At 36.9% G+C, this 22,529-nt stretch overlaps 2 protein-coding genes and 1 pseudogene across 10 annotated transcripts; 1 reads left to right on the top strand and 2 right to left on the bottom strand.

Moving 5' to 3' along the window:
- Positions 1 to 1,036: 1,036 nt before the first annotated feature.
- LOC137724945 (disease resistance protein RPV1-like) lies at positions 1,037 to 2,060 on the bottom strand (annotated as a pseudogene).
- A 7,288-nt stretch (positions 2,061 to 9,348) lies between these two features.
- On the top strand, positions 9,349 to 13,580 carry LOC137726550 (Putative endonuclease or glycosyl hydrolase). 3 transcript variants are annotated; one of them, XM_068465482.2, is made up of 3 exons: positions 10,045 to 10,288; positions 10,499 to 10,547; positions 11,559 to 13,580. In XM_068465482.2, exon 3 carries the CDS (start codon positions 11,582 to 11,584, stop codon positions 13,184 to 13,186), a length of 1,605 nt encoding a protein of 534 aa, XP_068321583.2. In that variant the 5' UTR covers positions 10,045 to 10,288; positions 10,499 to 10,547; positions 11,559 to 11,581; the 3' UTR covers positions 13,187 to 13,580. The 3 variants fall into 3 exon arrangements, with proteins under 3 accessions (XP_088550866.1, XP_068321583.2, XP_068321582.2); XM_068465481.2 differs by having other exon boundaries at positions 10,051 to 10,288; positions 10,480 to 10,547; XM_088694740.1 differs by having other exon boundaries at positions 9,349 to 10,547.
- Positions 13,581 to 15,137: 1,557 nt separating this feature from the next.
- LOC137725590 (putative receptor-like protein kinase At1g49730) lies at positions 15,138 to 20,527 on the bottom strand. Of its 7 annotated transcripts, none has more exons than XM_068464327.2 (9): positions 20,284 to 20,527; positions 18,502 to 19,056; positions 17,495 to 17,785; positions 17,126 to 17,387; positions 16,996 to 17,048; positions 16,563 to 16,630; positions 16,389 to 16,478; positions 16,052 to 16,136; positions 15,138 to 15,969 (listed from the first exon to the last, which is right to left on the bottom strand). In XM_068464327.2, the coding sequence occupies exons 1-9, from the start codon at positions 20,360 to 20,362 to the stop codon at positions 15,425 to 15,427; spliced, it is 2,028 nt and encodes a 675-aa protein (XP_068320428.2). In that variant the 5' UTR covers positions 20,363 to 20,527; the 3' UTR covers positions 15,138 to 15,424. The 7 variants fall into 7 exon arrangements, with proteins under 7 accessions (XP_068320428.2, XP_088550864.1, XP_088550862.1 ...); XM_088694738.1 differs by having other exon boundaries at positions 17,654 to 17,785; XM_088694736.1 differs by having other exon boundaries at positions 17,495 to 17,779.
- Positions 20,528 to 22,529: the final 2,002 nt, after the last annotated feature.

Genomic DNA, 22,529 nt, shown 5'->3' with positions numbered 1-22,529 from the left:
CTTCATTCCGCCGGCTTAGTAAATATGGGTACGAGGGGGTTTTGCCTGCGACTGGTGAGAGATGAATTGATAGGAGACGAATGCTAAAAAAGGAGCGAGAGACTCAAACTTTCTGGGCATTAAAATTTTAGTAAATCACTTTGGATGATCTGCTGGCTTCGGGTCCAGGTACAAGTGAAGACATTGCCCTTGATGATCACGATCGAAGATATCTGAGGTTCCAAGCAGACGAGGCGTCTTTCCAAGATTACTGGTTGATCCCAAAGGCAAGGAAACCAATTCGTCTTGGTTGCGCATTAGGTGGATCCTGCAACTCTTGAATCCTTAGCATATGCCTTCTTACACATGAATCCCATATTGCTGTTATAAATTGGTATGCAGACAGATTCTCTATGGGAAAAACAAATCATAGACGGGAAGGTAAACTATGCAAGCATGTTTCTTCCCATGAGGTTGAAAGATAAACCACAAAATCTCAGTCGCTGTAAGTTCAAAAACAGCATTATCTGTGGTCGTTCTGCTGCCTCCTTCAAAGTTTTTGAGATTTGTAGTCAGCGCCGTCCGTCGAGGGTCACTGCATACAAAGACATATGAAGTGAGAAGCTGAGAGCGGAATATGTATACTCAATACATGTACACATATTGAATGTAAGTAGTAGGTGAAACCATCTTCGTTCTCTCGGGTAAAGCATGATTTGTTTAAACAAAATCACAGTCCTAGATGAACATAGGCTTTCTAGTAATTCAAAGCAAAAGGCAAACAGCTTGCCACATTATATATGCACAAAAGAAATGAAAAGTACATAGAATTTTCAAGATTTGTCATGAGCAAAAAGCTTTTTGCATTCAATAGTATCACATCTGGTTCGGGCAGCTTCACAATAATGCCTCTAATTTTCTTTGTTCCCTAAGATGGAGAAAATTGAAATATTGTTAACAAACCATGTCGTTTAGCTAACAAATAAAACAAAAGGTCTGTTTTAAATTTTTGGTTTTCCTTTTCAATGTCATGCCAAATCAAATGCAAGAACATATATTATACTTTGTTTTCAGTTAGAACATAGTAGGCATCTTTATGATCCCACAGTCTGCTTTGCTCGCCTGGTTCATTGGGTGATTCGTCACAAACTATACGCTTACCCATTTTTTCTAATAAGTTATGCATCAAAATCCTATTACCTTCAATAGTTATGATGACATTCTTAACAAGTACTTCACTACAATCTTGAGGTACATTGAGCTTCGAACTTCTTATTATTTGTAAAACATAGTCTTATCTCTACCCTTAAAAGAAACATGCAATGTCTAGGAAAACTTGTTGCAAGACATAATCCAGGGCATCATAACTTTTCAGAAGTATTCTTTGAATACCTTTATAAGGTTCTTTTTTGGAAGAATCGTAACTATCCAATATTGCTTGCCAACGATCTATACTTTTATTACGCATGTAAGAACCTATAAGAGTAAGAGCTAATAGAAGGCCTTGAGCATAGGCTATTGCACGTCGTGCGAGTCTCAAATAATCATCTGAAGGTTCTTTTCTTCCGAAGGCATTCAAACTTAAAAGCTCAAGAGCTTGGCCGTCTTCTAACTGCTGGACCTTATATATCAACTCAACACCATAAGATTCCAGCAATCCTCACCGAGCAAATCAACTTCAACCAAGTTGTTTAAATGCTCCAATTCATCCATGTCATCAAGAATTAAGAGAATCTTCCTTTGCCTCAACAGTTTCTTTATAAGACTGATTCCTTCATAAACATCTACAGCTTTCAACTTTGTACCACGAAGAATTTTAGAAAGAAGAGTGTTTTGAAGTTGGATCATGCTTGCACGTGATGTTGATGCTTCTCTAACATTTGCCAGGAAACAGTTACCTTCAAACTTATGAGCAATTGCATTATAAACAGCTTTTAGAATTGTTGTCTTGCCTATTCCTGATGTTCCCCATATCCCAACCACTCAACGATCATTTCTTCCAACACCTAAAAGCTCTCTCACCTCTTGTACACAAGATTGTAGTCCAACTGGGTGTCTGGCCACATTCAAATATGTGCCATCAAGTACTCGGACTAAGATATCCTCAACAATGTTGCCTATAAATGTAGCTTCAGAGCTAGCAGTTAAAACAAACCACACAATTAATCAGTGAACTTTTTTTTTTTTTTTTTTGCTATATTTCAATGAAATGTGGGAATAAAAAATGAAAAAACAAATAGACAAGAATATTGCACGATATTAAAAAAAAAAAAGTGAACTTGAAAATGTTTCTACGTTTCTATGTTTCTACGTTTCTATGTTTCTATCCAAAAGAAAGAGGGCTTAAAAAACTCAAGCATGTGTCCCTTGCTCGGGGTCTAAGAGTAAAAATGAAACACAAAACTAAATTGACATTATTGTAGGTTTTTTACCTTTGAGGTTTCATTTTAGAGGGGTTAGGTCGTACGTCCCTCTCTTTTCTTGTAATATTTTTCTATTTTAAGAGAGATGAGATTTATATCCCCTTTTTTCTTGTAACATTTTTCCGTTTGATGAGGGATAAGATTAAAATTCCCTCGTACTACCAAGATTTTCTATAAAAAAAAATTACATTCTTAATGGGTTAGATTGTTAGTTGTTAGGGGGAGAGAGGTCGGTGGGGTTCTCCCCTCTACCTAAGGCCATCTCCAACCAAAGCTTGGCCAGATGGCTCATTTTAGCCCTTTGGTCCTCCAAGATATTAATATTTTAATGAACAGTACATGGCCATATTTCTTACCATCTCCAATCGAGGGCCAAAGGGCTATAAGGCTTGTTTTAGCCCTGTCACAAAAAATCGTCTCCAACCGAGGACCAAAGAACCATAGGGCCAAACATAATTTATTATTTAAAAACTACAACTTAAATTCAAATCCAACGGCTTAGTGACGTAAGTATGACGTCAGCTAGCTGTTGGATTTGAATTTTTTTGGGCTATAAATAGGGTGAATATTGGGCTATAATTCACACACCTTTGAATTTAATCTATTTCAATTTAATCTCTTTCAATTCAATTTCTTTCAATTTAAGTTTGCAATGAATTCAAACTTTGGATCCTCTTCGGATTCCAACTGGGGGTCCTCATCCAATTCCAAATAGGAAGAAAAATGGGCGCATATGAGATGAGAAGATGAGGAGTCTGATGAAGAAGATGAAGCATGACGCAACACACAATATGTGGCAGCCATGGTGTGTCAGCCAATTGAGGAACAACCTTAATGGGGTGGCTTTGTTGCTGATCGCTCTTACAAACCATGAAACAGAGCAACATGAAAATTCTTGATCAGTGAATTGAAGGGAAAATAGACACATAGTTAATGGCAGAGCTAGGAATTTTTCACGGGGTGGGGCTAACTTAAAGATTTAAATCTTGTAAACAAAGAAAACCGATATTGTATTTTTCACAATATCAGCTAGCTTAAGAAAATTTTCAAAAGGGGAGCCAAGAATTTTTCGTTATTAAACAAATATGTGTTAAAATTCAAACAAATTCAAACTTGAAACATATATGTACAAGAAGCGATGAGAAAGGATGTAAGAAATATAGATGGTTTGTAAACTATATTATATATTTTTATAATTAAATTGAGAGAACTAGGATTAGTGACTAAATATATGGTGGACTACATTCGGAAATCAATGAAAATTACATGTAAAATTTTATTTTTTCACTGAAAGCTACTTAGGCTATAACCCATGGTAGCCTTTAATGTGGCTCCGCCAGTGCACACAGTTCAAAGAAAACCTAATCTACAAAACACAAAATCCCTAAACCTGTAAAACCCTAATTTATTCTTCAATACTAAATCCCTAAAATTGAATACCCTTTTTTTGAAGATTTGGAACAGAGATGCACGGGTCATGAGTCAGGAGATTTAGGATCATCAGGAGGCTGGGAGGGTAGGGAGCTATCCAATCAAGTTGAGAAGAGCTGATACCTAATGGTGGTGGTTGAGTCGATTTGAGAGGAGCTGAGGGAGGGAGTTGACGACTAGCAATTCCCACTCATAGACAAACGGAATGGGAGTTTGATTGAGAAACTTAGTCAAGAGGAGGAAATGAGGAGAATCTGTCTGTGTCTAAGAGCACTTCCACCCTCTCAAATCCCCTAAGGGATATTGGATTAAATCTCCTCCTCCCCCCCCCCCCCCCCCAAAACTCCTCTACCCCATTCCAGTCCACTGGGCTATGGGGGAGCCTAGTTGCTAACCTAGGCCATGTGACGCCAAACTGACGTCAGCTACAATTAAAAGCTTAATTAAAAATACAAAAATTATAAAAAAATTAATAATATTTTAATATGAATTGTCTGGGCTATTCAATTTAGGGGTGGAGATGCACTTGGGCAGCTACTATTCACTAAAGGCAATTACCATTCACTTGGGGGATTGAATTGCCTATTTCTCGGGGCCCTTTTTAGAGGTGGAAATGCTCTAACTGTGGAGAGACTAGAGAGAGATTGAGAAACTGAGGAGACTGTGAGAGAAACAGCAAGCATGTGTCAATTGTGAATTATTTGTGTTGGAATTGAAGGGTGGTGAACGATGGAGATATTATCTAGAAAAATGGACAGTTTATATGGACAGGTATAGGGCCCGTGGTTCCTAAGTTTTGGACATGCCTCGCCCCCTATTTACATCCACGCCCCACCCAGTTTCTTTTCTAGTAAATTCATACCCGCCCCGAACCCTACCTCGAATAGCAACTACTCGACCCCGCGGGTCTTTGACCCGTATGCTCACCCCTGTCACACAGTTCCTCTCTGTGTGTGTATAATCTTTGCATTCTTTAGACTTTCAGGGGTAACCCCAAAAAATCACAATTCTCTCTCAAGCTTCGACCTCAATAGGGCTGGAAAAAAATTCCCAAAAATCCTAACCAAACCAAAAAAATCCCAATCCCAAACCAAAATTCCTAAAATTTTCGGAATAAAATACCGAACCGATCCCAAAATTTCGGTACGAGATTCGGTATTGTCTACTCAATCTTTCGGTAACCCATACCGAACTGAAAATAAATAATATATATTATTATATATTGGGATAGGATCAATGGACAAATATTTTTACACTCTTTTTAAGCCTTTTGATTACATGACATCTAATGGTTCTTATTTATTCATTAAATGACATGGATGCTTATGTGGATTTTAAATAATATTAAAGATAAAATAAAATTTAAAAAAAACATAAAATCTGGAAAATTAAAACTAAAATTAAAAAAAAGGAAGAAACTCTAGTTGTACGCATTCCTCTGTCTCCCCCTTTGCTGATGTGGTTTTGCAACTTCATGTTTCAGATCGATACGAAATTCTGATGCCTTCTACAAGGAATCAAGTTATTATTCTCTTGAATCTTCATTAGGTAAGCAAAATGAAACCCTAAGTTCTATATTATTGTTTATATATGCGGGGTGATTAAATTAGGTTTTGCAAAAAAAAAAAAAAAAAAAAAAAAAAACAATTAGTTTTGTTAGTTCTTGTGTTTCAGTTGAACTCGAACTTATGTTCTAGGGTTTTAAGTAAGAAAGCAACAATTCTAGAGACGTCTGATTGATCACTATTGTCAGTGCACATCTTCTATATTGAATTTGGGGAGCGTATAATGTTTTGCTAACTGAACTGTGTCTCTGCTTGCAGTTTGAGCAATAGGGGTAGTTGGAATTTCTGCAGCGGGGGTAGTTGCGATTTCTGTAGCTCTCGTTTCAATTTTCCAACCATCTTGTCAACCCCAACCTACAGCAGAACCTGCAACATGAAGTTGCAAAACCACATCAGCAAAGGAGGGGACAGAGGACTGTGTACAACTAGGGTTTCTTCCTTTTTTAATTTTAGTTTTAATTTTCTAGATTTTATGTTTTTTTCAATTTTATTTTATCTATAATATTAAGGAAAACTAATGAAAGTGGCTTGAAAACTTTGAGTTTTAACTATAAGGACAAAATAAAAGGTAAAGTGAATAGTACCAAGATTGACTTTTTAGTGTAAAAATGTGATTTTTCGTTAAAGTGAACAGTACCGAGAGCTTTTCATTAAAGTTCCCCACATAAGCATCCATGTCATTTTATGAATAAATAAGAATAATTGGATATCCTGTAATCAAAAGGCTAAAAAAGAGTGTAAAAGTATTTGTCCCTTGATCTGATGACCTATCCCTTATATATATATGAGAATTGTTATTAGCACTCTAAAAATCTCATTTGACACTCCAAACTTTCTATAATTAGAAAGAAAAATACACTTGTGAGGAGTGTAGAATGTGATTTTTGGAGTGCTAATAACAATTCCCTATATATTATATTTATTTTATTTATATATGTATTATTATACATTTGAATTGTTGCTAACTACTAGTAGCAATATAATTGGTGTGGTCTAAGGTAGTAACCATAACCTTTTATCGCCACATTTGCCAGCACGAACCTCCCACAAATGTGTCTATTTCTTCAACACGAAACTAACATATTAGGTTTGTATCTTATTATTTTGTTTTTGGGTTTGTTACTTATTTTATTTTGGTTACATGTTAATTTTACTTGGTATGAATGATTGCTATTTCAATTTGTATGAAATTTGGGAATACCAAACCATCCCAAAATACCGAAAATATTTCGGGATTCCCAAAAATTGGGAATACCAAAATTTTGGCTTGGGATTGGTTTGCAAATTCCCATCTCGAAAATTTTCGGTTTGGGATTCGAGATCCCATTTTCGGTTTGGGATCCTATAAATTCTCAATTTCTCACATAAATCCCCAATTACCCATTAACCAGCTTCTTTCCTTCTTCCCACATTGGCTTAACATAGATGTTGATTTGCAGGTTGTTGAGGACTATGAAATTAAGGTTGTGCCTGTAGTTTTGCTGTTCAAGAATGGGAAGAAATGTGAATCTGGTTGGTACCATGCCGAGGGAGTTCTATGTTGCTGCCATTGAGAGGGTTCTGAAGTCCTAACCTTTTTTTATCAATTCGTGCCAACGAAGTTAACAACAATAAACAGAGTAGTTGATTTTTTCCAACATGTTATTCGTAAGGATTCCTATCACTTTAGTGCGTATTCAAATGACACTATACAGGTTGTACACATATATCTTAGACATATGCCTAATTCATTACCAGCATAGGTGTTAGTTACCGTCGTCTCATCATTTCGTGCACCTCTCTTCTATCTTTTGAGTTTTTACCCCGTCTTTTTTTGGTTGAGGCATTCGTTGAAATAGTTCTGTAACAAAACGTGTCGTTGATTGTTCATCCATTGGCTTATTGGCTTGAAAAATGTTTGATGGTTACAATGCAGAGTTAGTTAATGAACATTGGAAACCAATAAGAAAAGGTTGGTTGTTGATCTTCAAATTGGTGTTTTCTCCTTCTCTGTGGCATTGTTGTGTATTTGTTTTGTGCATGTTTGGAGCAAATGCACTTTTAAATTTCATCACATGAAACCATCAGAAAAGCTTACCTCGATCAGATGAACACTATTTTGCTAAGAGATCTTTTGATATAAGCGCCTCAGTTTTGAATTTACTGTTACATATTGGCCTGATGCTTGAGTTCAACTTTTTAAACTCAAAAACACTTTTTGAGTTTTAGGCTTTGAATTTTTATTTGGTAAGACTCTTTTTAAAAACTAGATTCAAAACTAATTTAAAAACATAGACTATTTCTTAAAAACACCAAAAATGAATTTTTAGAGTTTTTTTATCCTTTTACTGCTCTCTCTCCTACACATCTTTGCCCACTCTCTCTCTCTCGCTCTCTCTCTCTCTCCCCTAACCTCTTCTTCTTCTCTCCTAACCCTCTCTTGCTTCTCTCCCCACGTCCTCACCTTATCCCATCTCTCTCACCTCACCTTTTGTCTTATCTCTCTCATCACCTTATTCTTCCCTAGGTCCTCACCTTCTCAATGTATTTTTTTGCTCTCTCCCTTGTCACCCTCTCTTTCTTCTCTCTCCTCACCTCCTCACCTTCGCCCTCTCCCCTATCTTTTTCTCTCCTCGCCATTTAATTCCTCTATTATGTATTTTCCAATCATCTCTTCTTCAATTTATGCTTAAGGTAGTTTGAACTCAAACTAAGAAAACTTATTTTTAAAAATTTAACCAAACAAATTTTTGAATTTTTGAGACTTAAAAAAAATATTGTTTTTAAGTGCTGTTCTTTGGAAATTGTTTTAGGAACAATTAAAATTTTTTAGTAGAATACCAAACAGGCCATTAAGATAACGAACCCTAAAAAATTACTCATAGCCATAAAAGTTCGGTTCTTTCTCGTCACTTGTCAGAGTTGGGTAAGAACATTTCCCATGATTACTTAAGTAAATTTGCATGCAACAAGTGCCTTTGGTATTTGAGACATTCTTGTTGTTGAAGGGCGGGCCTTAATCGATTCCACTGTCAAGAGTTATCCCGAAGATTGCTTGTTGGTTTCATAACATGGAGTTTAAACATATTTTTCGTGAAGCAAATTTCGTTGGTGATGTTCTTGCTAAGATTGGTCAGAGATCCTTAAATTCTCAAGTTTGGATGTTTTCTCTTTTTTTTTATAATACTCGATCAACTTGGTTTGGGATAGTGGCAGTGGTAATTGTGTTTGTAATTTATCTTTCTTATTAAAAAAAAAAAAAGCATGCTTCAAATTATGTATAGGATAATTAAAAATGAACTGCTAAAAAACTTCCTAGTATAAGAATGTCCCATGATATGACATCGTATTTGCCAAGGAATGAAATTATATATACCGCCAATGAAACGCGCGCATAAAAAGCGAACACTCTTTCTCTTCCTGTGAGAGACCTTCTCTCGGCTTGAGAGCACTGTTTTAAAAGTTCTCATCTTGACAATAGGAGGTTGGACATCGCCCCATTTAGTCTATAGGCATTTGAAAATTAAGAAAGTGCGCCTAGACCCACTTAGGCGTCCGCCTATACCCGCTTAGGTTGCAACTCTCACTTAGACAAAAAATCGATAACATTCATTTTGCGCTTTATTTTGTCAATAAAATGTAAGAGACTTGTTGAATACTTGAATGAACACTTATTATATGCTTGTTCCCCATATTTTCAATATGGTTTAATACTGTATAATCTATATGTCATTTTATTTAACAATTTATGTATTCCAATAAAACTATGTACATGTTTTTTTAAGTATAACTTTATTTATAAAATATATCATAAATTTACTTATACCCACCTAGTCTGCCTAGGCACCAGCCTTTCGCTCGACTAACTTTTAGCGTCTTTTAGAATCTTGATTGAGGGTATTTCCCCCATTGTGTGAGGGTTTTCTATCCTGATCGAATTCTGTGACATTGACTCTAACTTTGGCTGGAGTTAGTGGCCGATCCCCCCTTTCTTTCTTTATCTCATCCTTTCCCTTTTTCTACTGCTTTTTCTCCTGCTCACCATTTCGATTTGTCCTTCTCTTCTTACCTCATTGGAGTCTGTCCTCCTCGTTCATCTAAGTTGCAATCCTCAATCATACTTTCCATGGAGATGGTGTGTAGAGTTTCGATGCTTCAACCAGCTCGGGTGTTCCCAACACCACCACCTTCTCTCTATTGTCTTTTGTTTCCGGTAATGTTGCTCATGGTTTTCTATGGGCTTCTTTTTCTTGATAGCCGACTGATTTCATTCATTTGCTAGTTATCTTTACTTTGTGGCTGTGCTCGCAAAGTTGTTCGGGTTGGATGATGACTTTGGCGAGGCGATGTTCGGTTGTGGGTGTGGGTTTGTGTATGTTAAGATGCACTGTTTCGACAGAGGTGGTAGCAGCAAATTTTTCGATTTTTCTCTTTTTTTCTCTTTTGTTTTTGGGCCTCAATTGTTTGGTTGGGCTCTTATTGGTTTGTTTGGTTGACCTGTTTTTTGCTTGTTTATGTTTTTCTATTTTTGGGCTTTTAATTTGTAAACCGTATCTTTGTAGCTAGCAATAAATTTTCATTGAATTTGAAAAAATAAATAAAAATTCATTGAAAAAAAAAGCGCACGCATTTTTCAGATGTTAAAAAGAATCTTGCAAGTGCTAATTAGGAAAGTGCTGGATGTCGGTTTCAAAATACGCGTGAAATTTTATCAGAAAAATGAAAAAGCTCTGACCCTCCTCAACACTCTCTCCCTCTCTCTCTCTCTCTGTATAATCTTGTATTCTCTCTCTAGACTTTCAGCAGTAAAGCCCGCAAAAAATCACAATTCTCTCCCTCTCTCTCTCTCTGTGGGCATCGACTTCAAAGCCCAAATCTACAGTTTTTATTTGCTGGAAATTCAGAGAGTAGGTACGATTTTTCAGTCCTCCTAATCGAATTCATATAAGTTCTCATCGGTTTCCTTATAAATTCTCAGTTTCTCACATAAATCCCCAATTACCCATTAACCAGCATCCTTCCTTCTTCCCACTTTTGCTCTCTATCTATCCAATTTTCTGCTTTTTCGGCTCCAATTTGTGTGGGTTCTGATTCAATTTCAGATTTCTTTTTGGTATTTAGGATCTAAGTTTATTTGGGCCTTGACGAGCAGCGGCAGGCAAAGTATGAGGTACCCTTTTCTTCCTTCTGTATTTCTTATGTTTAATTTCTAATTTTTATTCCATGCATGGTGTTAAATTTCTGTGATGATTTGATCGGATTGGGAGATTTTACGTTGATTTCTGGCACTAAAAGTTTACGAATCTCAACTGTTACAATCGCACTTGGCTGAAAATGAGATTTTAGACGTCAATCGAGTACCATGATTACTTTTGGTCTTTGTTAAAAGAAGCGCAAACGAAAGTTTAGAGAGTTAGAGATAGAAAACAAGGAAGGGTAACCAAAGCCGAGCGATTCAAAGTGTTATTACCCGTTGAGCTTGGAGGTCGACAAGATTTAGTGAGGGGTGGGGGTGCGGGGTGAGGAGGCTTCCCTCCCGCTCCACCCTCTTTGTTCGTTTCCATAAGATCGACAGACATGGCTCACTTGTACTTGATGGCTAGGTTTCATTTAACCATCTTCTATTAATATTTATTTCTTACCTACTTAAACGAAGATTTTAGTTTTAAGTCCAGTATTACCTAACTGTTAATTATTATATTTGACTAACAAGGAAGATTCATTGAACAAGAAACAACAGCAATATAAGAATAATGAGAAATGAACAATTTGATGTACATTCAGTCAAATTCTATTAAGTAGTTCAGTGGGGATAATGTACCCTTCATTCGCTTTAATTGGTACGCTTTTGGTTTTAATTTGCATTTTTACAAGAGAAAGACTAATGCTGCTTGTTTTGGGTTCCACTTCGGTACACCAGTGTGGTTTATTTTGGAAGAGGCCTTCACCCCGTGATTATTCACCTTTGAAATTATGCTTATTAAGACACTGGAGGCCGTAGTTGTCTGTATCTAATTCTGTATAACTCCACTCGCAACTTTTCAGTAACTAGTAGAAAAATTATGCTCAAGTATTAAAATTCTACACACTTTGGGATGCAGGTTTTGCTTTTGTTTAATCTTGCTGTTATAATTCTTTTGAGGACCATTCTTATTCTGTTTTCTTCTCTTTGCGTAAGCAGGATTCTGTGAGTTTTGAACTGTGATGGCTTTCCCATATACATCAACATCAATAGTGCCTTCAGAACTGTCAGAGCAAAGAGGAGCAAATATATCAGATTCAAACACAAACATGTTTCAAGCTCCAACAAACCTGCCCAGCCGAGGCTCCTTTGATGGTCCTGTGGCTATCTTTTGGGATATTGAGAACTGCCCTGTCCCTAGTGATGTCCGTCCAGAAGATGTAGCTGGTAATATCAGAATGGCTTTACAGGTGCATCCCATAATTAAAGGAGGAGTTATGACGTTTTCTGCTTATGGGGACTTTAATGGCTTCCCTAGACGACTCCGTGAGGGATGCCAGAGAACTGGTGTTAGACTAATTGATGTTCCAAATGGAAGAAAGGATGCTGCTGACAAAGCTATCCTGGTTGATATGTTCCTGTTTGCCCTTGACAATCCTCCACCTTCTTCCATCATGCTCATCTCCGGGGATGTTGATTTTGCTCCAGCACTTCATATACTTGGGCAACGTGGATATATTGTTATCCTGGTAATTCCATCTGGAGTTGGTGTTTCATCTGCTCTCAGCAATGCTGGTAAGTTCGTGTGGGACTGGCCTAGTGTGGCTCGTGGAGACGGCTTTGTACCTTCTACTAAAGTTTTAATGCATCCTCGTGGGGGTCACACTGATATTTCTGGATATCTTATGGGTTGCCATATCAATGATAATGTGGATATCCAAAATGAAGAAGAAGCTATCTTGTATCAGGGAATATCACAAAGCTATTACAACTCGAGAGATTTTTCAATAGTCTCACAATCACTGTCTGAATTCAACAGTAGTTCCATAATGGTGCCTTGCTGTCCTACTGCTTCAAGGTCACACAGTCTCCCATCTGGTCTTAATGAAGTTTCTGCTGGGCCTACAACATCTGGTGATCAAAATGAATCTACTTGGTGGGTCCAGCCAGGGGACCTAAATGGTCTGAAGGGACAGCTTGTAAGACTTCTTGAGCTATCGGGAGGTTGCATGCCTCTTATGAAAGTTCCAACCGAGTATCAGAAAGTTTTTGGAAGGCCTCTTTATGTATCAGAGTATGGTGCATTCAAGCTCGTAAATCTGTTCAAGAAGCTGGGTGACACAATGGCTGTAGAGGGAAAAGGGAACAAGAGATTTGTCTACCTCCGGAACTGTAAAACGGGCACAAGTGCACCACCTTTGGTTTTGTTAAAGAGGGATAACAAGAAAGGGAAGGGGACTCGAGAAGAGTGCATGGATATTACTACAGGCAATGGCTCATCAGATGAGTTCTCAGAGGAGGAAAGAGTTGTTGTAGAAGAATACGATGAGACGAGCCAAGGAAAGACCAATGTGAGAACAGTAGGTGAATGTGGAATTGATGATCCTAGTCTGGAGAATTTCAAATATGAGCTGCAAGAGATTCTTGTCAGCTACTCTTGTCGGATTTTCTTGGGTTGCTTTGAGGAGGTCTACCAGCAGAGGTATAAAAAGACGCTGGACTATCAGAAGTTTGGAGTTAATCAGCTAGAGCAACTGTTCGAGAAGGTGACAGATGTGGTGGTGTTGCTTGAAGAGCCAGTTGGCAAGAGGAAGTTCCTGGCTGCAAGTGGTGGCTATAAAAATTAAGGTGGTTCGGTTGCTGTTTCTAGTAATTTTCTGATGCTTTTTAGGTACGCACACCGCAGCCCAGCGTCTCTCACTCTCCTTTTTGAATATTTACGTTTTTTTAGTTACAAATTTCATAAAGGGGAAAAACAAAATCACCGATGAGGCTGGGAAGCACCTTTTATTTTTTGTTGTGTTAAACGTGTCCTGTATGGATGGGAAGCTAATATCGAAATTTCCATGCACAATTCACGCCCGGTCATTTGCAACTGACGATAAACTGCTAATGGGAGATGGTAATGTAAATTTAGTTGTATTTTGCTTTTGTGCTTGATTATACGGAAACTGAAATTACCTTGACCTACATAATGTGGAAGTATTCTCAGCTCATGAATAAATGTTTTATGTTAAAGAATGCTGCTTATTTTTTTCGTTCCTTGGTTGATAAGTAATCATATTATGAGAATGGTACTGATTCCTTGTAAGTTAACATGTTGGTTCGAACTACTTATGGGTCCAACTCGGTTTATTCTTGTTTCTCAGTTCACCAGCTTTGATGCACACCCCTAGTTTCGTCGTCTACTAAACCCTTGCATTCCTCTTTCCATATGGCATGGCCAAGACTATAATTAAGGTTGGTTTACTTGACTAAAGATAGTAGGCTTATTAGAAGAACGGGTGAACTTAGTGATTTCCACCGTAGAGTTATTCCAGTACCTTCAATCATTATGCGACTTTCAAAGCTTGTGCATCTTCTAAAGCTTAGTTTTGCCGGGAAGTCAAGTTAGAGAATCTACCGGATCCACTGCACTTCCCGCCAAACCTCGTCAGGCTAAGTGTCCATTATTTCAATCTCAATCGACAAACTCAGTATGTTGCCAAACTTGAAGCTTTTGTTGGGATCCGAATCGTACGCAGACAAGAAACCTGTTTGCCTCTCCTCATTAGGGTTTCCTGAACTGGAAGTCCTATAATTCAAATGGATAAAGTTGGAGGAATTGATTGTTGTATGGACTATGGAGGGGAATCTCAGAGAATGACTTTCCTGGGTTGCTTGTGTTGCCGGAGTTATCAATTTTGCGGAGGATATTTCCGTGTTGTTCCTGGTTTGCTATTCTTCTACTTTTGGGCTACATTTTTATTTGCTTGGATTGAAGATTTGAAATGTGATTGTGCTTTGTTGCTTGTATTGTTGTTGTTTGTTTAAACTTGGCCCTCTTTAAACTGATAAAAAGTTGTTCTAGCGCTTTTTCCCTAATGGGAATGAGACTCCTCTTTATACTAGATTGATGAAGTTTTATTGTTCACACATGAAAGTTTAAAATTAATATTCAACTTGTCATTCCAGAGATTCAAGCTTAAAACTTCTCATTTACAAGTAAAAATTGACGGAGTTGAGCAACTGCGACACGATGTGCTGCGTAATTGTTCAATCTTCGCATCGCGGGAAAGTTTGAACGCGAATGAACATACTATATCTGATTACTCTATCTGCTTTGCCATCACCAATTAACTTGAATCAATGTGGAACCATATATACACACACGCGCCCTTTAGGGTAAGAGATTCCTATTTTTTTTTAAAAAAATGAAGATTAGTTGCGAGACTTACTCCACATCAAACTTCAACGATCCAAACCGTTTATTTTGTATGTCTCGTACATAAATCATCTTTACAAAAATTTAATTCAATCCAAAATCGTTTGCATGTTTAATTATCACAATAAAATGTCAATGTTTCTTAGAGAACAAAGTGTTTGTCAATTTCTTTGAACTCAATTAGATGCCTCAAATATTTTCGATTTTTCTAATATTTTGCAAGGATGATCTATGAGATACAACTTAAAAAATAAACTGTTTGGAACGTTAAAATTCGATGTGGTGTGAGCCTAACGACTAATCCCCATTTTTATAAATAAAAAATGGAATCCCTACCCTTAAAGGTTTCTATATACACAAGAAAACAAAAAACGTTTCTTGTACGTAGGAAAATGATCCATACCAAATTAATGTTGTTCCAAAATTGTCCAAGTCTTTAACAACAGTACAAGCAAAAGGATATATATTCATATGCTTCCCCAAAACTTCTAACAAGCAAAAGACATAAGCTTGCAACAATACTGCCCTCACAATTTGCTTTGGCCTTTTGGTCCATACTGGTAAACACCTTGAAGCTGTTTGATGAGTTTTTCGAAACGTTGAGCTGAAGAAATACTGAACGTACCTCAATCCGTGGAACAGTCTCGAATCAATGAAGTTTTCAAACGGAGAGAATATTCGGAGGGGATTGTGGCGAGCCATTTTCAAGCAAGAAGCTTCTACTACAATAAGACCTGGATGTACTCGAAGAAGAAGCGAGATACCTCCCATCCCCGCTATGAAAAATCATGTCAGTCCTATGCATCTTCCCTTTACTAGTCCTTCCTCTTCCTTCCGTCTCTTCGTACTCTTCATCTTCCACGGCTGCTAGGAACCCACTATGCATTGGGTCCGAACTCTCGTACAAAAGCCTAAGCACCTGTTTGATTGAAGGCCTATCGCGGCCTTCTTTCTGGGTGCACCATCTCACGATAGACACAATCGTTTGGAGCTGATCCAAATCAAATGAATCTCGTATACTGGGATCCACCAGATCAGGTAAGCTTAATTCAGATTCCATGTACTTTTGTGACCATTCTACCAAATTCCTGTTGTCTTGTATTGCTCGCCTTGCAGTTACTAGCTCCAACAGTAACACACCGTAGCTGTATACATCACTTTTCTCCGTCAGCTCTTGGGTAACCACGTACTCCGGATCCATATAACCTGAAGCCATCCATTCAACATAGGTGTTTAGCAAAAAGAAACTATACCTTCATATGTCAGTCTATCAATATGATTCTCTAACCTGGAGTTCCCCGGATATCCGTATTTACTGGTTCAAAGCAAATAGAACCATCTTGTGAAGCCTGTGCAAGGCCAAAATCTGCAACCTGGAAAGAAAAGTAGAGAGATTTCTTTCAAGAGTTTAAAAGAGTTCTTGGCATGCATTCCCTACCACGGAAGGAATATCATAAAACTTATAAAAGCAATCTTCCTCCTTGAATGCATTCGATTTAAAGAGGAATAAAAAGTTTAGTCACATATGAGAGGGGTTAACGTCTTTCTTCGTTAAGTTGTTTTGAGAACGAAGAGATTCCGATCGAGTATTAAAAGCTACATCTGCATCCAGCCATATATTCTACCTTGGCAACAAAATTATCATCCAGTAAGATATTGCTGGACTTAACATCTCTATGGCAAAGAGGAGGATCACAATAGAAATGGAGATACTCCTGCATGGAAGAACAAATTAGAAGCAAATCAATTTCATGAACAACACAAGCCAGTAAAAAGATGACTATAAGCCTGCTGTTTACCAGAGCGTTAGCCACGTCAATGGCAATTTGGATTCTAGTCCGCCAACTTAGAGGAGTCCTATTCGGAGCTGCATAAAGATTAGAATTAACATAATCAGAATACGTGGCCTTAAAAGAATATGGCTTTCGAAACAAAATAAGAGAATGACTTTATGCTGTCCTCCACAGCTTTTGAAATCCTGAATATACCAAAGGTAAAAATCACCATAGTAAAGTGGGATTCCACCAAAATTCAGAAACTTTTGTTAGATAAAGTCATAACTCTGCACGAGCGCAAGTGTGTGTGACAGTGCAACAGAGAGGGAGAGAGACAAAAGGATGAAAGAATTGATTTCAAACGTGATGAAAAACACCATAAAGTCATCCCTTTCCATAATCCAGTTTTAGAACACTACTCTGAGCAGAAGGGAATTCAAGAGATGGAGTAACATACAGTGAAGATGGTCCTTCAAGCTACCATTTTCCATGTATTCATACATGAGAAACCTGCCATGGAACATGTAAAGCATTTGGGCAGGTATATAAGGGCCACAAACATACAGAAACATACATAAATTAACTACCTCTCATGCTTCTCGCTGCAAAAGCCCCTCAGAGCAACAAGATGACGATGATGCAATCTGGCTAGAAGCACTATCTCTCTGCAGAACTCATGTTCTCCCTGCTCTGACACTTTGTTCATTCGCTTAACTGCTATCACTAAACCATCACTAAAGTGAGCTTTGTACACAGTTCCAAATCCCCCTTGTCCAATAATTGTGTTGAAGTTTTCAGTCGCCTTCTTTATCTCCTTGTAGCTGAATTTCCGAAACATAGATGGAGGACCTGCACTTAAATACCATCTCAGATGGGACCCCCAACAAAATGTTTCATTCATGAATACAAGTCATCAAGAGAACAAATTACGAGAAAAATAAGAGAGATAATTATACCTTCCTGAAATTTCCTCATAGGACGAGGCGAGTGAAAGGATTTTGACGATTTTTTATCTATACTCTCAGAATCCAGTAACTCTCTGTTTTTCTTACGAATGAGAACTATCAAGACTAAAAGCATCATTACAGCGACAGCTGTTACTGCAATGCCAATACCTGGAACCAATGTAAGGTGGTAGGAATGATGTGTTTCATTTTGGGGTGGACCCAACAAGTGTTGGCTTGGGCTAGCAGCCACAAAAGGACTTGGAGAAGCCTTCGGGGTGGAGGATGGTGATGGCTCTGAAACTAGAAACACAATTTCAACATAGAGAAAAAAAATTTACCTCTTTGGATCAAGAAAATATATGGACCACAAACCTCATTTATAAAGATTACACAAACATGAATAGTTGAACCCAGATCTTCTGCTTTTAAAATTACTTATTCGTAGGAAAAATAGTATATTGTACATTATACAGGTCTATGTGATTGATAAAAACAAATAACGATCACTTCTCACAATATGTTTCAGGAAAAATGACATAATGTTAACTATCCTCATACCAAGCTTGCCCTCAAGGCATTTCAAAATACATTAAAGCTGTTCCCAACAACCAACCTTTCCACCGAAAAAAAGGTAAATAAAACATCAATGACAGTGGCAATAGTTGAAGTACTCATATGATTTGATGAGGCCTTCTATTACCTCACCAAACCTGGATCCAAAAACTAGTTCACTATTCTAGTTTACCAAATATACAATATACCCTTGTTTGTTCGTACTAATAGTATAAAATTATTTAGTTAACACATGAAGCATGACATTGATCGCAACAAAAATAAAAAATAAAAAATTAGAACATGGTATTTGAAAAAATAGAATAGTTTTTAAGAAAATACTAAAGACTAAACAAAACGGTATCACAGAGTTTTATAATACAGTTGAAATCTAGCACATGGTATTTGTCACATTCTGTTTCAGTATAAACCAAAATATCCTCCACAGCCAGAACTGTCCGTACCTGGTAGGATGTTGTTGAGCCCCTTGATTTGAAAGAAACAGCTTGCCATGTCAATAGCTGACGCATCATCAACTTGGCTTGCCAATGCAGCAAAAGTTGCATCACGGCAGGTACTCAAAGTTATATTATCTTCTGTTCCTAATAGACGATGAAGATATACGATGCCAGAATTTAAACACTTCTTGCATTTAGTTTCCTCTGAAAGTGGTACTTTGCAATTTGCCATGACATCAATGAACTTTGGAGACTGCAGCATTTGTGTGACAGTTGTTCGACCCTTACACTCATAATTTACTGGAATTTTTGTCCCAAACCCACAGAAAGCTGTTGCATTTCTGGGAACTCCATACAGTACTAAGGTTTGTGATATGGAATGGAGGCATATGTCAGATAAATTTGAAGGAACGCCCAAGTTGCTTGTCACATTTGCATAGTGAGCAATAGAAACTGCAATGAAAGCATTTATATAGCGGCAACACTTTCCTCTGTCTTCTTTATTAGAGCACAAAGAGGCTGCCTGAGTAACGTTTGATCCACTCAAATTTAAGGGGCATTCTGCAAAAGTATATACTATGGTCTTATTTCATTTAAAATTCATCACAACAAGGGACATCAGACTGTTTGACCAGAACCGATACGTACTGATAATCTCTACACTGGATTGAAACTGTCTGTAATGGGCAAACATATAATAGCCTTGGAAAGGATATGCACAATTATAACAGAAACTCCAAGAATTAACAAACAATGCATCTGTTGGTGATGTCCAATGTATTAACAGAGTATTTTAGACCCTCCGTGCAGACCAGGACTTCTCAGTGTTGGATCTCAAAACGTACGTTGTTTTATGTATCTTAACCCCGTTATTATTCTTAAGAAAACAAGTAGCTCCCAATTAAGATAAGAACTAAGCACATTAGTCACTGTCCGAAATGATTATCACTCAGCAGTACTCTATCCCTGAATGAAGATGCATTTTCTTGGAGAAACCTAAAAAGTTCATTGAACTGCTAGTGTGATAAAGAACATAGACCAAGACAGATTTAAATCTATTATAGTTGACTTGTACAAGTATCGCATTTACCCGATTCTCTATTGTGCACACCATATTGGCAAAGGATGCAGCACCAATGCAAGCACATGTGACTCTTCACAACGTCAACAATTGTTTTCTATATAGCTTTTATGAAGGACAAGAGTGTAAGATAAATGTAAGGCCTGCTCCAATCTATTCAAATTATACCAACAAATTTATTACATTACACCCAAAAAAGGCTATAATTTGCAACGAGAAGATAAAAAATTTACACTGAAAATGTTGGATTTCACCAGAACACACAGATTGTTAAAACTACAAAAACCCAGTAGCCAAATTGAGCTCAAAATTGTAAAAACACATGCCAATAACATGTATTGATAACATATAGTAACCCCATTAAAAATCACAGCAAACAATTTGTTTTCCTTCTAATAAAAGGTAAAAACTGAACTCGCGGGCGTCTTAAAATTAAAAATTCAACAAAAAGAAGTTAAAAACTTGAATTTTCAAAAGGACCCATCTCCAGAATTAATACATAATAACCTACAATAGGGTCGCTGAAAGTGAAAGTGCCCAAAACATGAATTACAATTACAACAAAAAAAATGAAGAAAATAATATTTAAATAAACAAACAAAAATGCAAGCGCTTCAGTCACACAATACAGAACAAAACTAAGCAAAACCAGAGCTTCATAAAAAATAAAAAAAAATTAAAAAAAAAAACCCAGAAATTGTACTGACCTGCCATTATTTGAGGGAGGAGCTGCATTCCCAGAAATGCAAGAAAACCCAGAAGAAATCCAGGTCCGTACGCAGCCATGGTCGAAGCCAAGAGGGAAACTTCCTCTCACTCACCCACCAGAGAGAGAGGGAACTCAAAAGTGGGGTAGAAGAAGAAATAAGTGGGGTTTGTGTAGAGAACCAGCGCCTATGTGCGCTGCTAAGTTCTTTAACACATTTGTCCGTGAGAATGTGTGTTCGACATGTGAGAGAGAGGGTTTTGACTGTGGAGTTGACTAGAGCGGACCCACCGCTCTCCCAAGAAATCAAGATTACTTCAGGTAAATTTTTAGAGATTTCAGTGTGAATTGCGATTCTCTCTACTCCTCTTCCCATTCCATTCCATCATTTTCTCTCATATTTTCTATTTTATTTTTTTATAAAAATTAATATAATATGTTAACGTGGCTTAACCGTGACCATTCAAATAGGAAAGGGAAGATAAGGGAAAAAAAAAGGAAAAAGAATCCTAATCCTTTCAGTGTGGCTTCAGTGATACATTACTACTTATGTTTTAGCGTTAAATTTGAGTTCATAGCTGTTTAATCTTGTATTTACAATCTCAAGTGTTCTCGTTTCACAAGTACTATTCAAGAAAATTGAAAGGTTTCATGTATATTTTAATTTGGAAAGGGATCCCCTCCGGATCCATTCCTCCCAATCCACCAAGTTCAGGGATATGGGCTAATAATTTGATCAAATGGTGAAAGTTATTATAACTTTTAAAGTGAGCTTCAGTTTGTAACTATTGGATCAAATTTTAACAGTCCAGATCCCCGAACTTGGTGAATTAGAAGGAAAGGATCCGGAGATGATCCCTTTCCTTTTAATGTATTGCGCATTATTAAAATGGAGTTGTGGGTGGGGCCCTAATTTTTCCATTGTAATATGAGGGGTCGAAAAATTTTATAATGTGACAAGAATACAGCTTAATGCACCAATTGCATAATATAATTGGTTAAAATTTTGTTTTAAAGTTTTTCATCAATTATATTATTATACTTGATGTACTGGATTGTGTTTTTGGCACAATAAAAAATCGTTCGTGGAGTCTTGAGTTCATTGTCTTCTAGGAACTCCAGAATCCCAATTGCGTTTTTGTTTTTGTGTTTTTATTTTTGTATTTCTTAATTGTTACGGCATGTCCCAAATTTTTGACGTAAATTTTTTTTGAGTTTGCAAAATAAAGAAAATGCACATTGCTCTTAAAATAAATTGGACAAATTTATCAAATACTTTTTATTTCTCAACTTTAAATGGAAGTAATTGTTTATGAAGAAAAAAGTAAACTCAAAGGGGTAAATATCTTCTTTCTTCTAATCTTTTTCATTACTCGCACAGAAATGAAAAAAATTATAAAATAAAACTGATGGAAAGTGGTTCATATTGCTGCTTTTTCTTTTTCTTTTTCTTTTTCTTTTGGTGCAAATTCAAGCAAGTACGCAATGCTGCATTATAAAAAATAAAAACAAAACAAAACATTGTGGCTGGTAGAATTAAATAATTCGGACTCGCAAAAACATGCGAGATTTTTTTATCTTTTATTTTTTTAAGAAAGAAAATGATTGGTACATTAAATTAAGTGAGAGATTTAGATTGAGATGCAGAAGATTAAACACATTGTTTTAGCTAACTTGACTAAACACATGTTTGTCTAACATATAAAAAGTTGTATAAAAGATATTGTATCACAAAAGTCAAAACCATCCACCACCTCCTAGTGAAAGATCAATAACTTCGACAACTAGTGACTTTTTTTCGGTTGCGCATATTGTTTTAGGAATCTTTTATTATGCTTAAAAGGTTTTCTATCTTTGGAGTTTTGCTAATTAGATTCTAGAGAAAACATAGATCAAAATTCTCGGTTGTGCATATTGTATCGCAAAACTATTTGGGGATACTAAGCCTCGAATTAGTTTCGATCTATGGTAATTTCTTTGTAGTGGCCAGTTAAAGTTATCAGATATAGGAGAGACTACCTACTTCAAGTTCAAGGCAAGCTAGCTTAGTACACATTCCCTTCCTTTAATGTGCAATTCTCGTCCTTTAAATAGAGCGATTTCTTGTTATTCTGCATGTCATCTGTCAATTGGTAACGGTTGCATCTGTCCAGTAACTGTCCCATAGGCGGCCCAATCGCTCATCCATCCACGAATATCGCCCTACGAATACTATCCTCTAGCTTCTGTTATGAGTGAATTTCTATG

The sequence above is a fragment of the Pyrus communis genome, chromosome 5 (genome assembly GCF_041283825.1).
Source record: "Pyrus communis isolate YQ-2024b chromosome 5, ASM4128382v1, whole genome shotgun sequence".
Classification (NCBI taxonomy): domain Eukaryota; kingdom Viridiplantae; phylum Streptophyta; class Magnoliopsida; order Rosales; family Rosaceae; genus Pyrus; species Pyrus communis.
Note: the sequence above shows the minus strand (reverse complement) of the source record. Positions and strands in the feature narration are given on the sequence as shown.

Excerpts from the sequence above, each read along its gene's own strand:
- LOC137726550 (XM_088694740.1), top strand. The coding sequence starts at position 11,582 with ATGGCTTTCCCATATACATCAACATCAATAGTGCCTTCAGAACTGTCA.
- LOC137725590 (XM_068464325.2), bottom strand. The coding sequence starts at position 20,362 with ATGGCTGCGTACGGACCTGGATTTCTTCTGGGTTTTCTTGCATTTCTG. Across the intron at positions 17,786-18,501 it reads GCTCAACAACATCCTACCAG|TTTCAGAGCCATCACCATCC; the intron begins GTACGGACAGTT and ends TTGTGTTTCTAG. Across the intron at positions 16,137-16,388 it reads ATGATAATTTTGTTGCCAAG|GTTGCAGATTTTGGCCTTGC; the intron begins GTAGAATATATG and ends TTTTCTTTCCAG.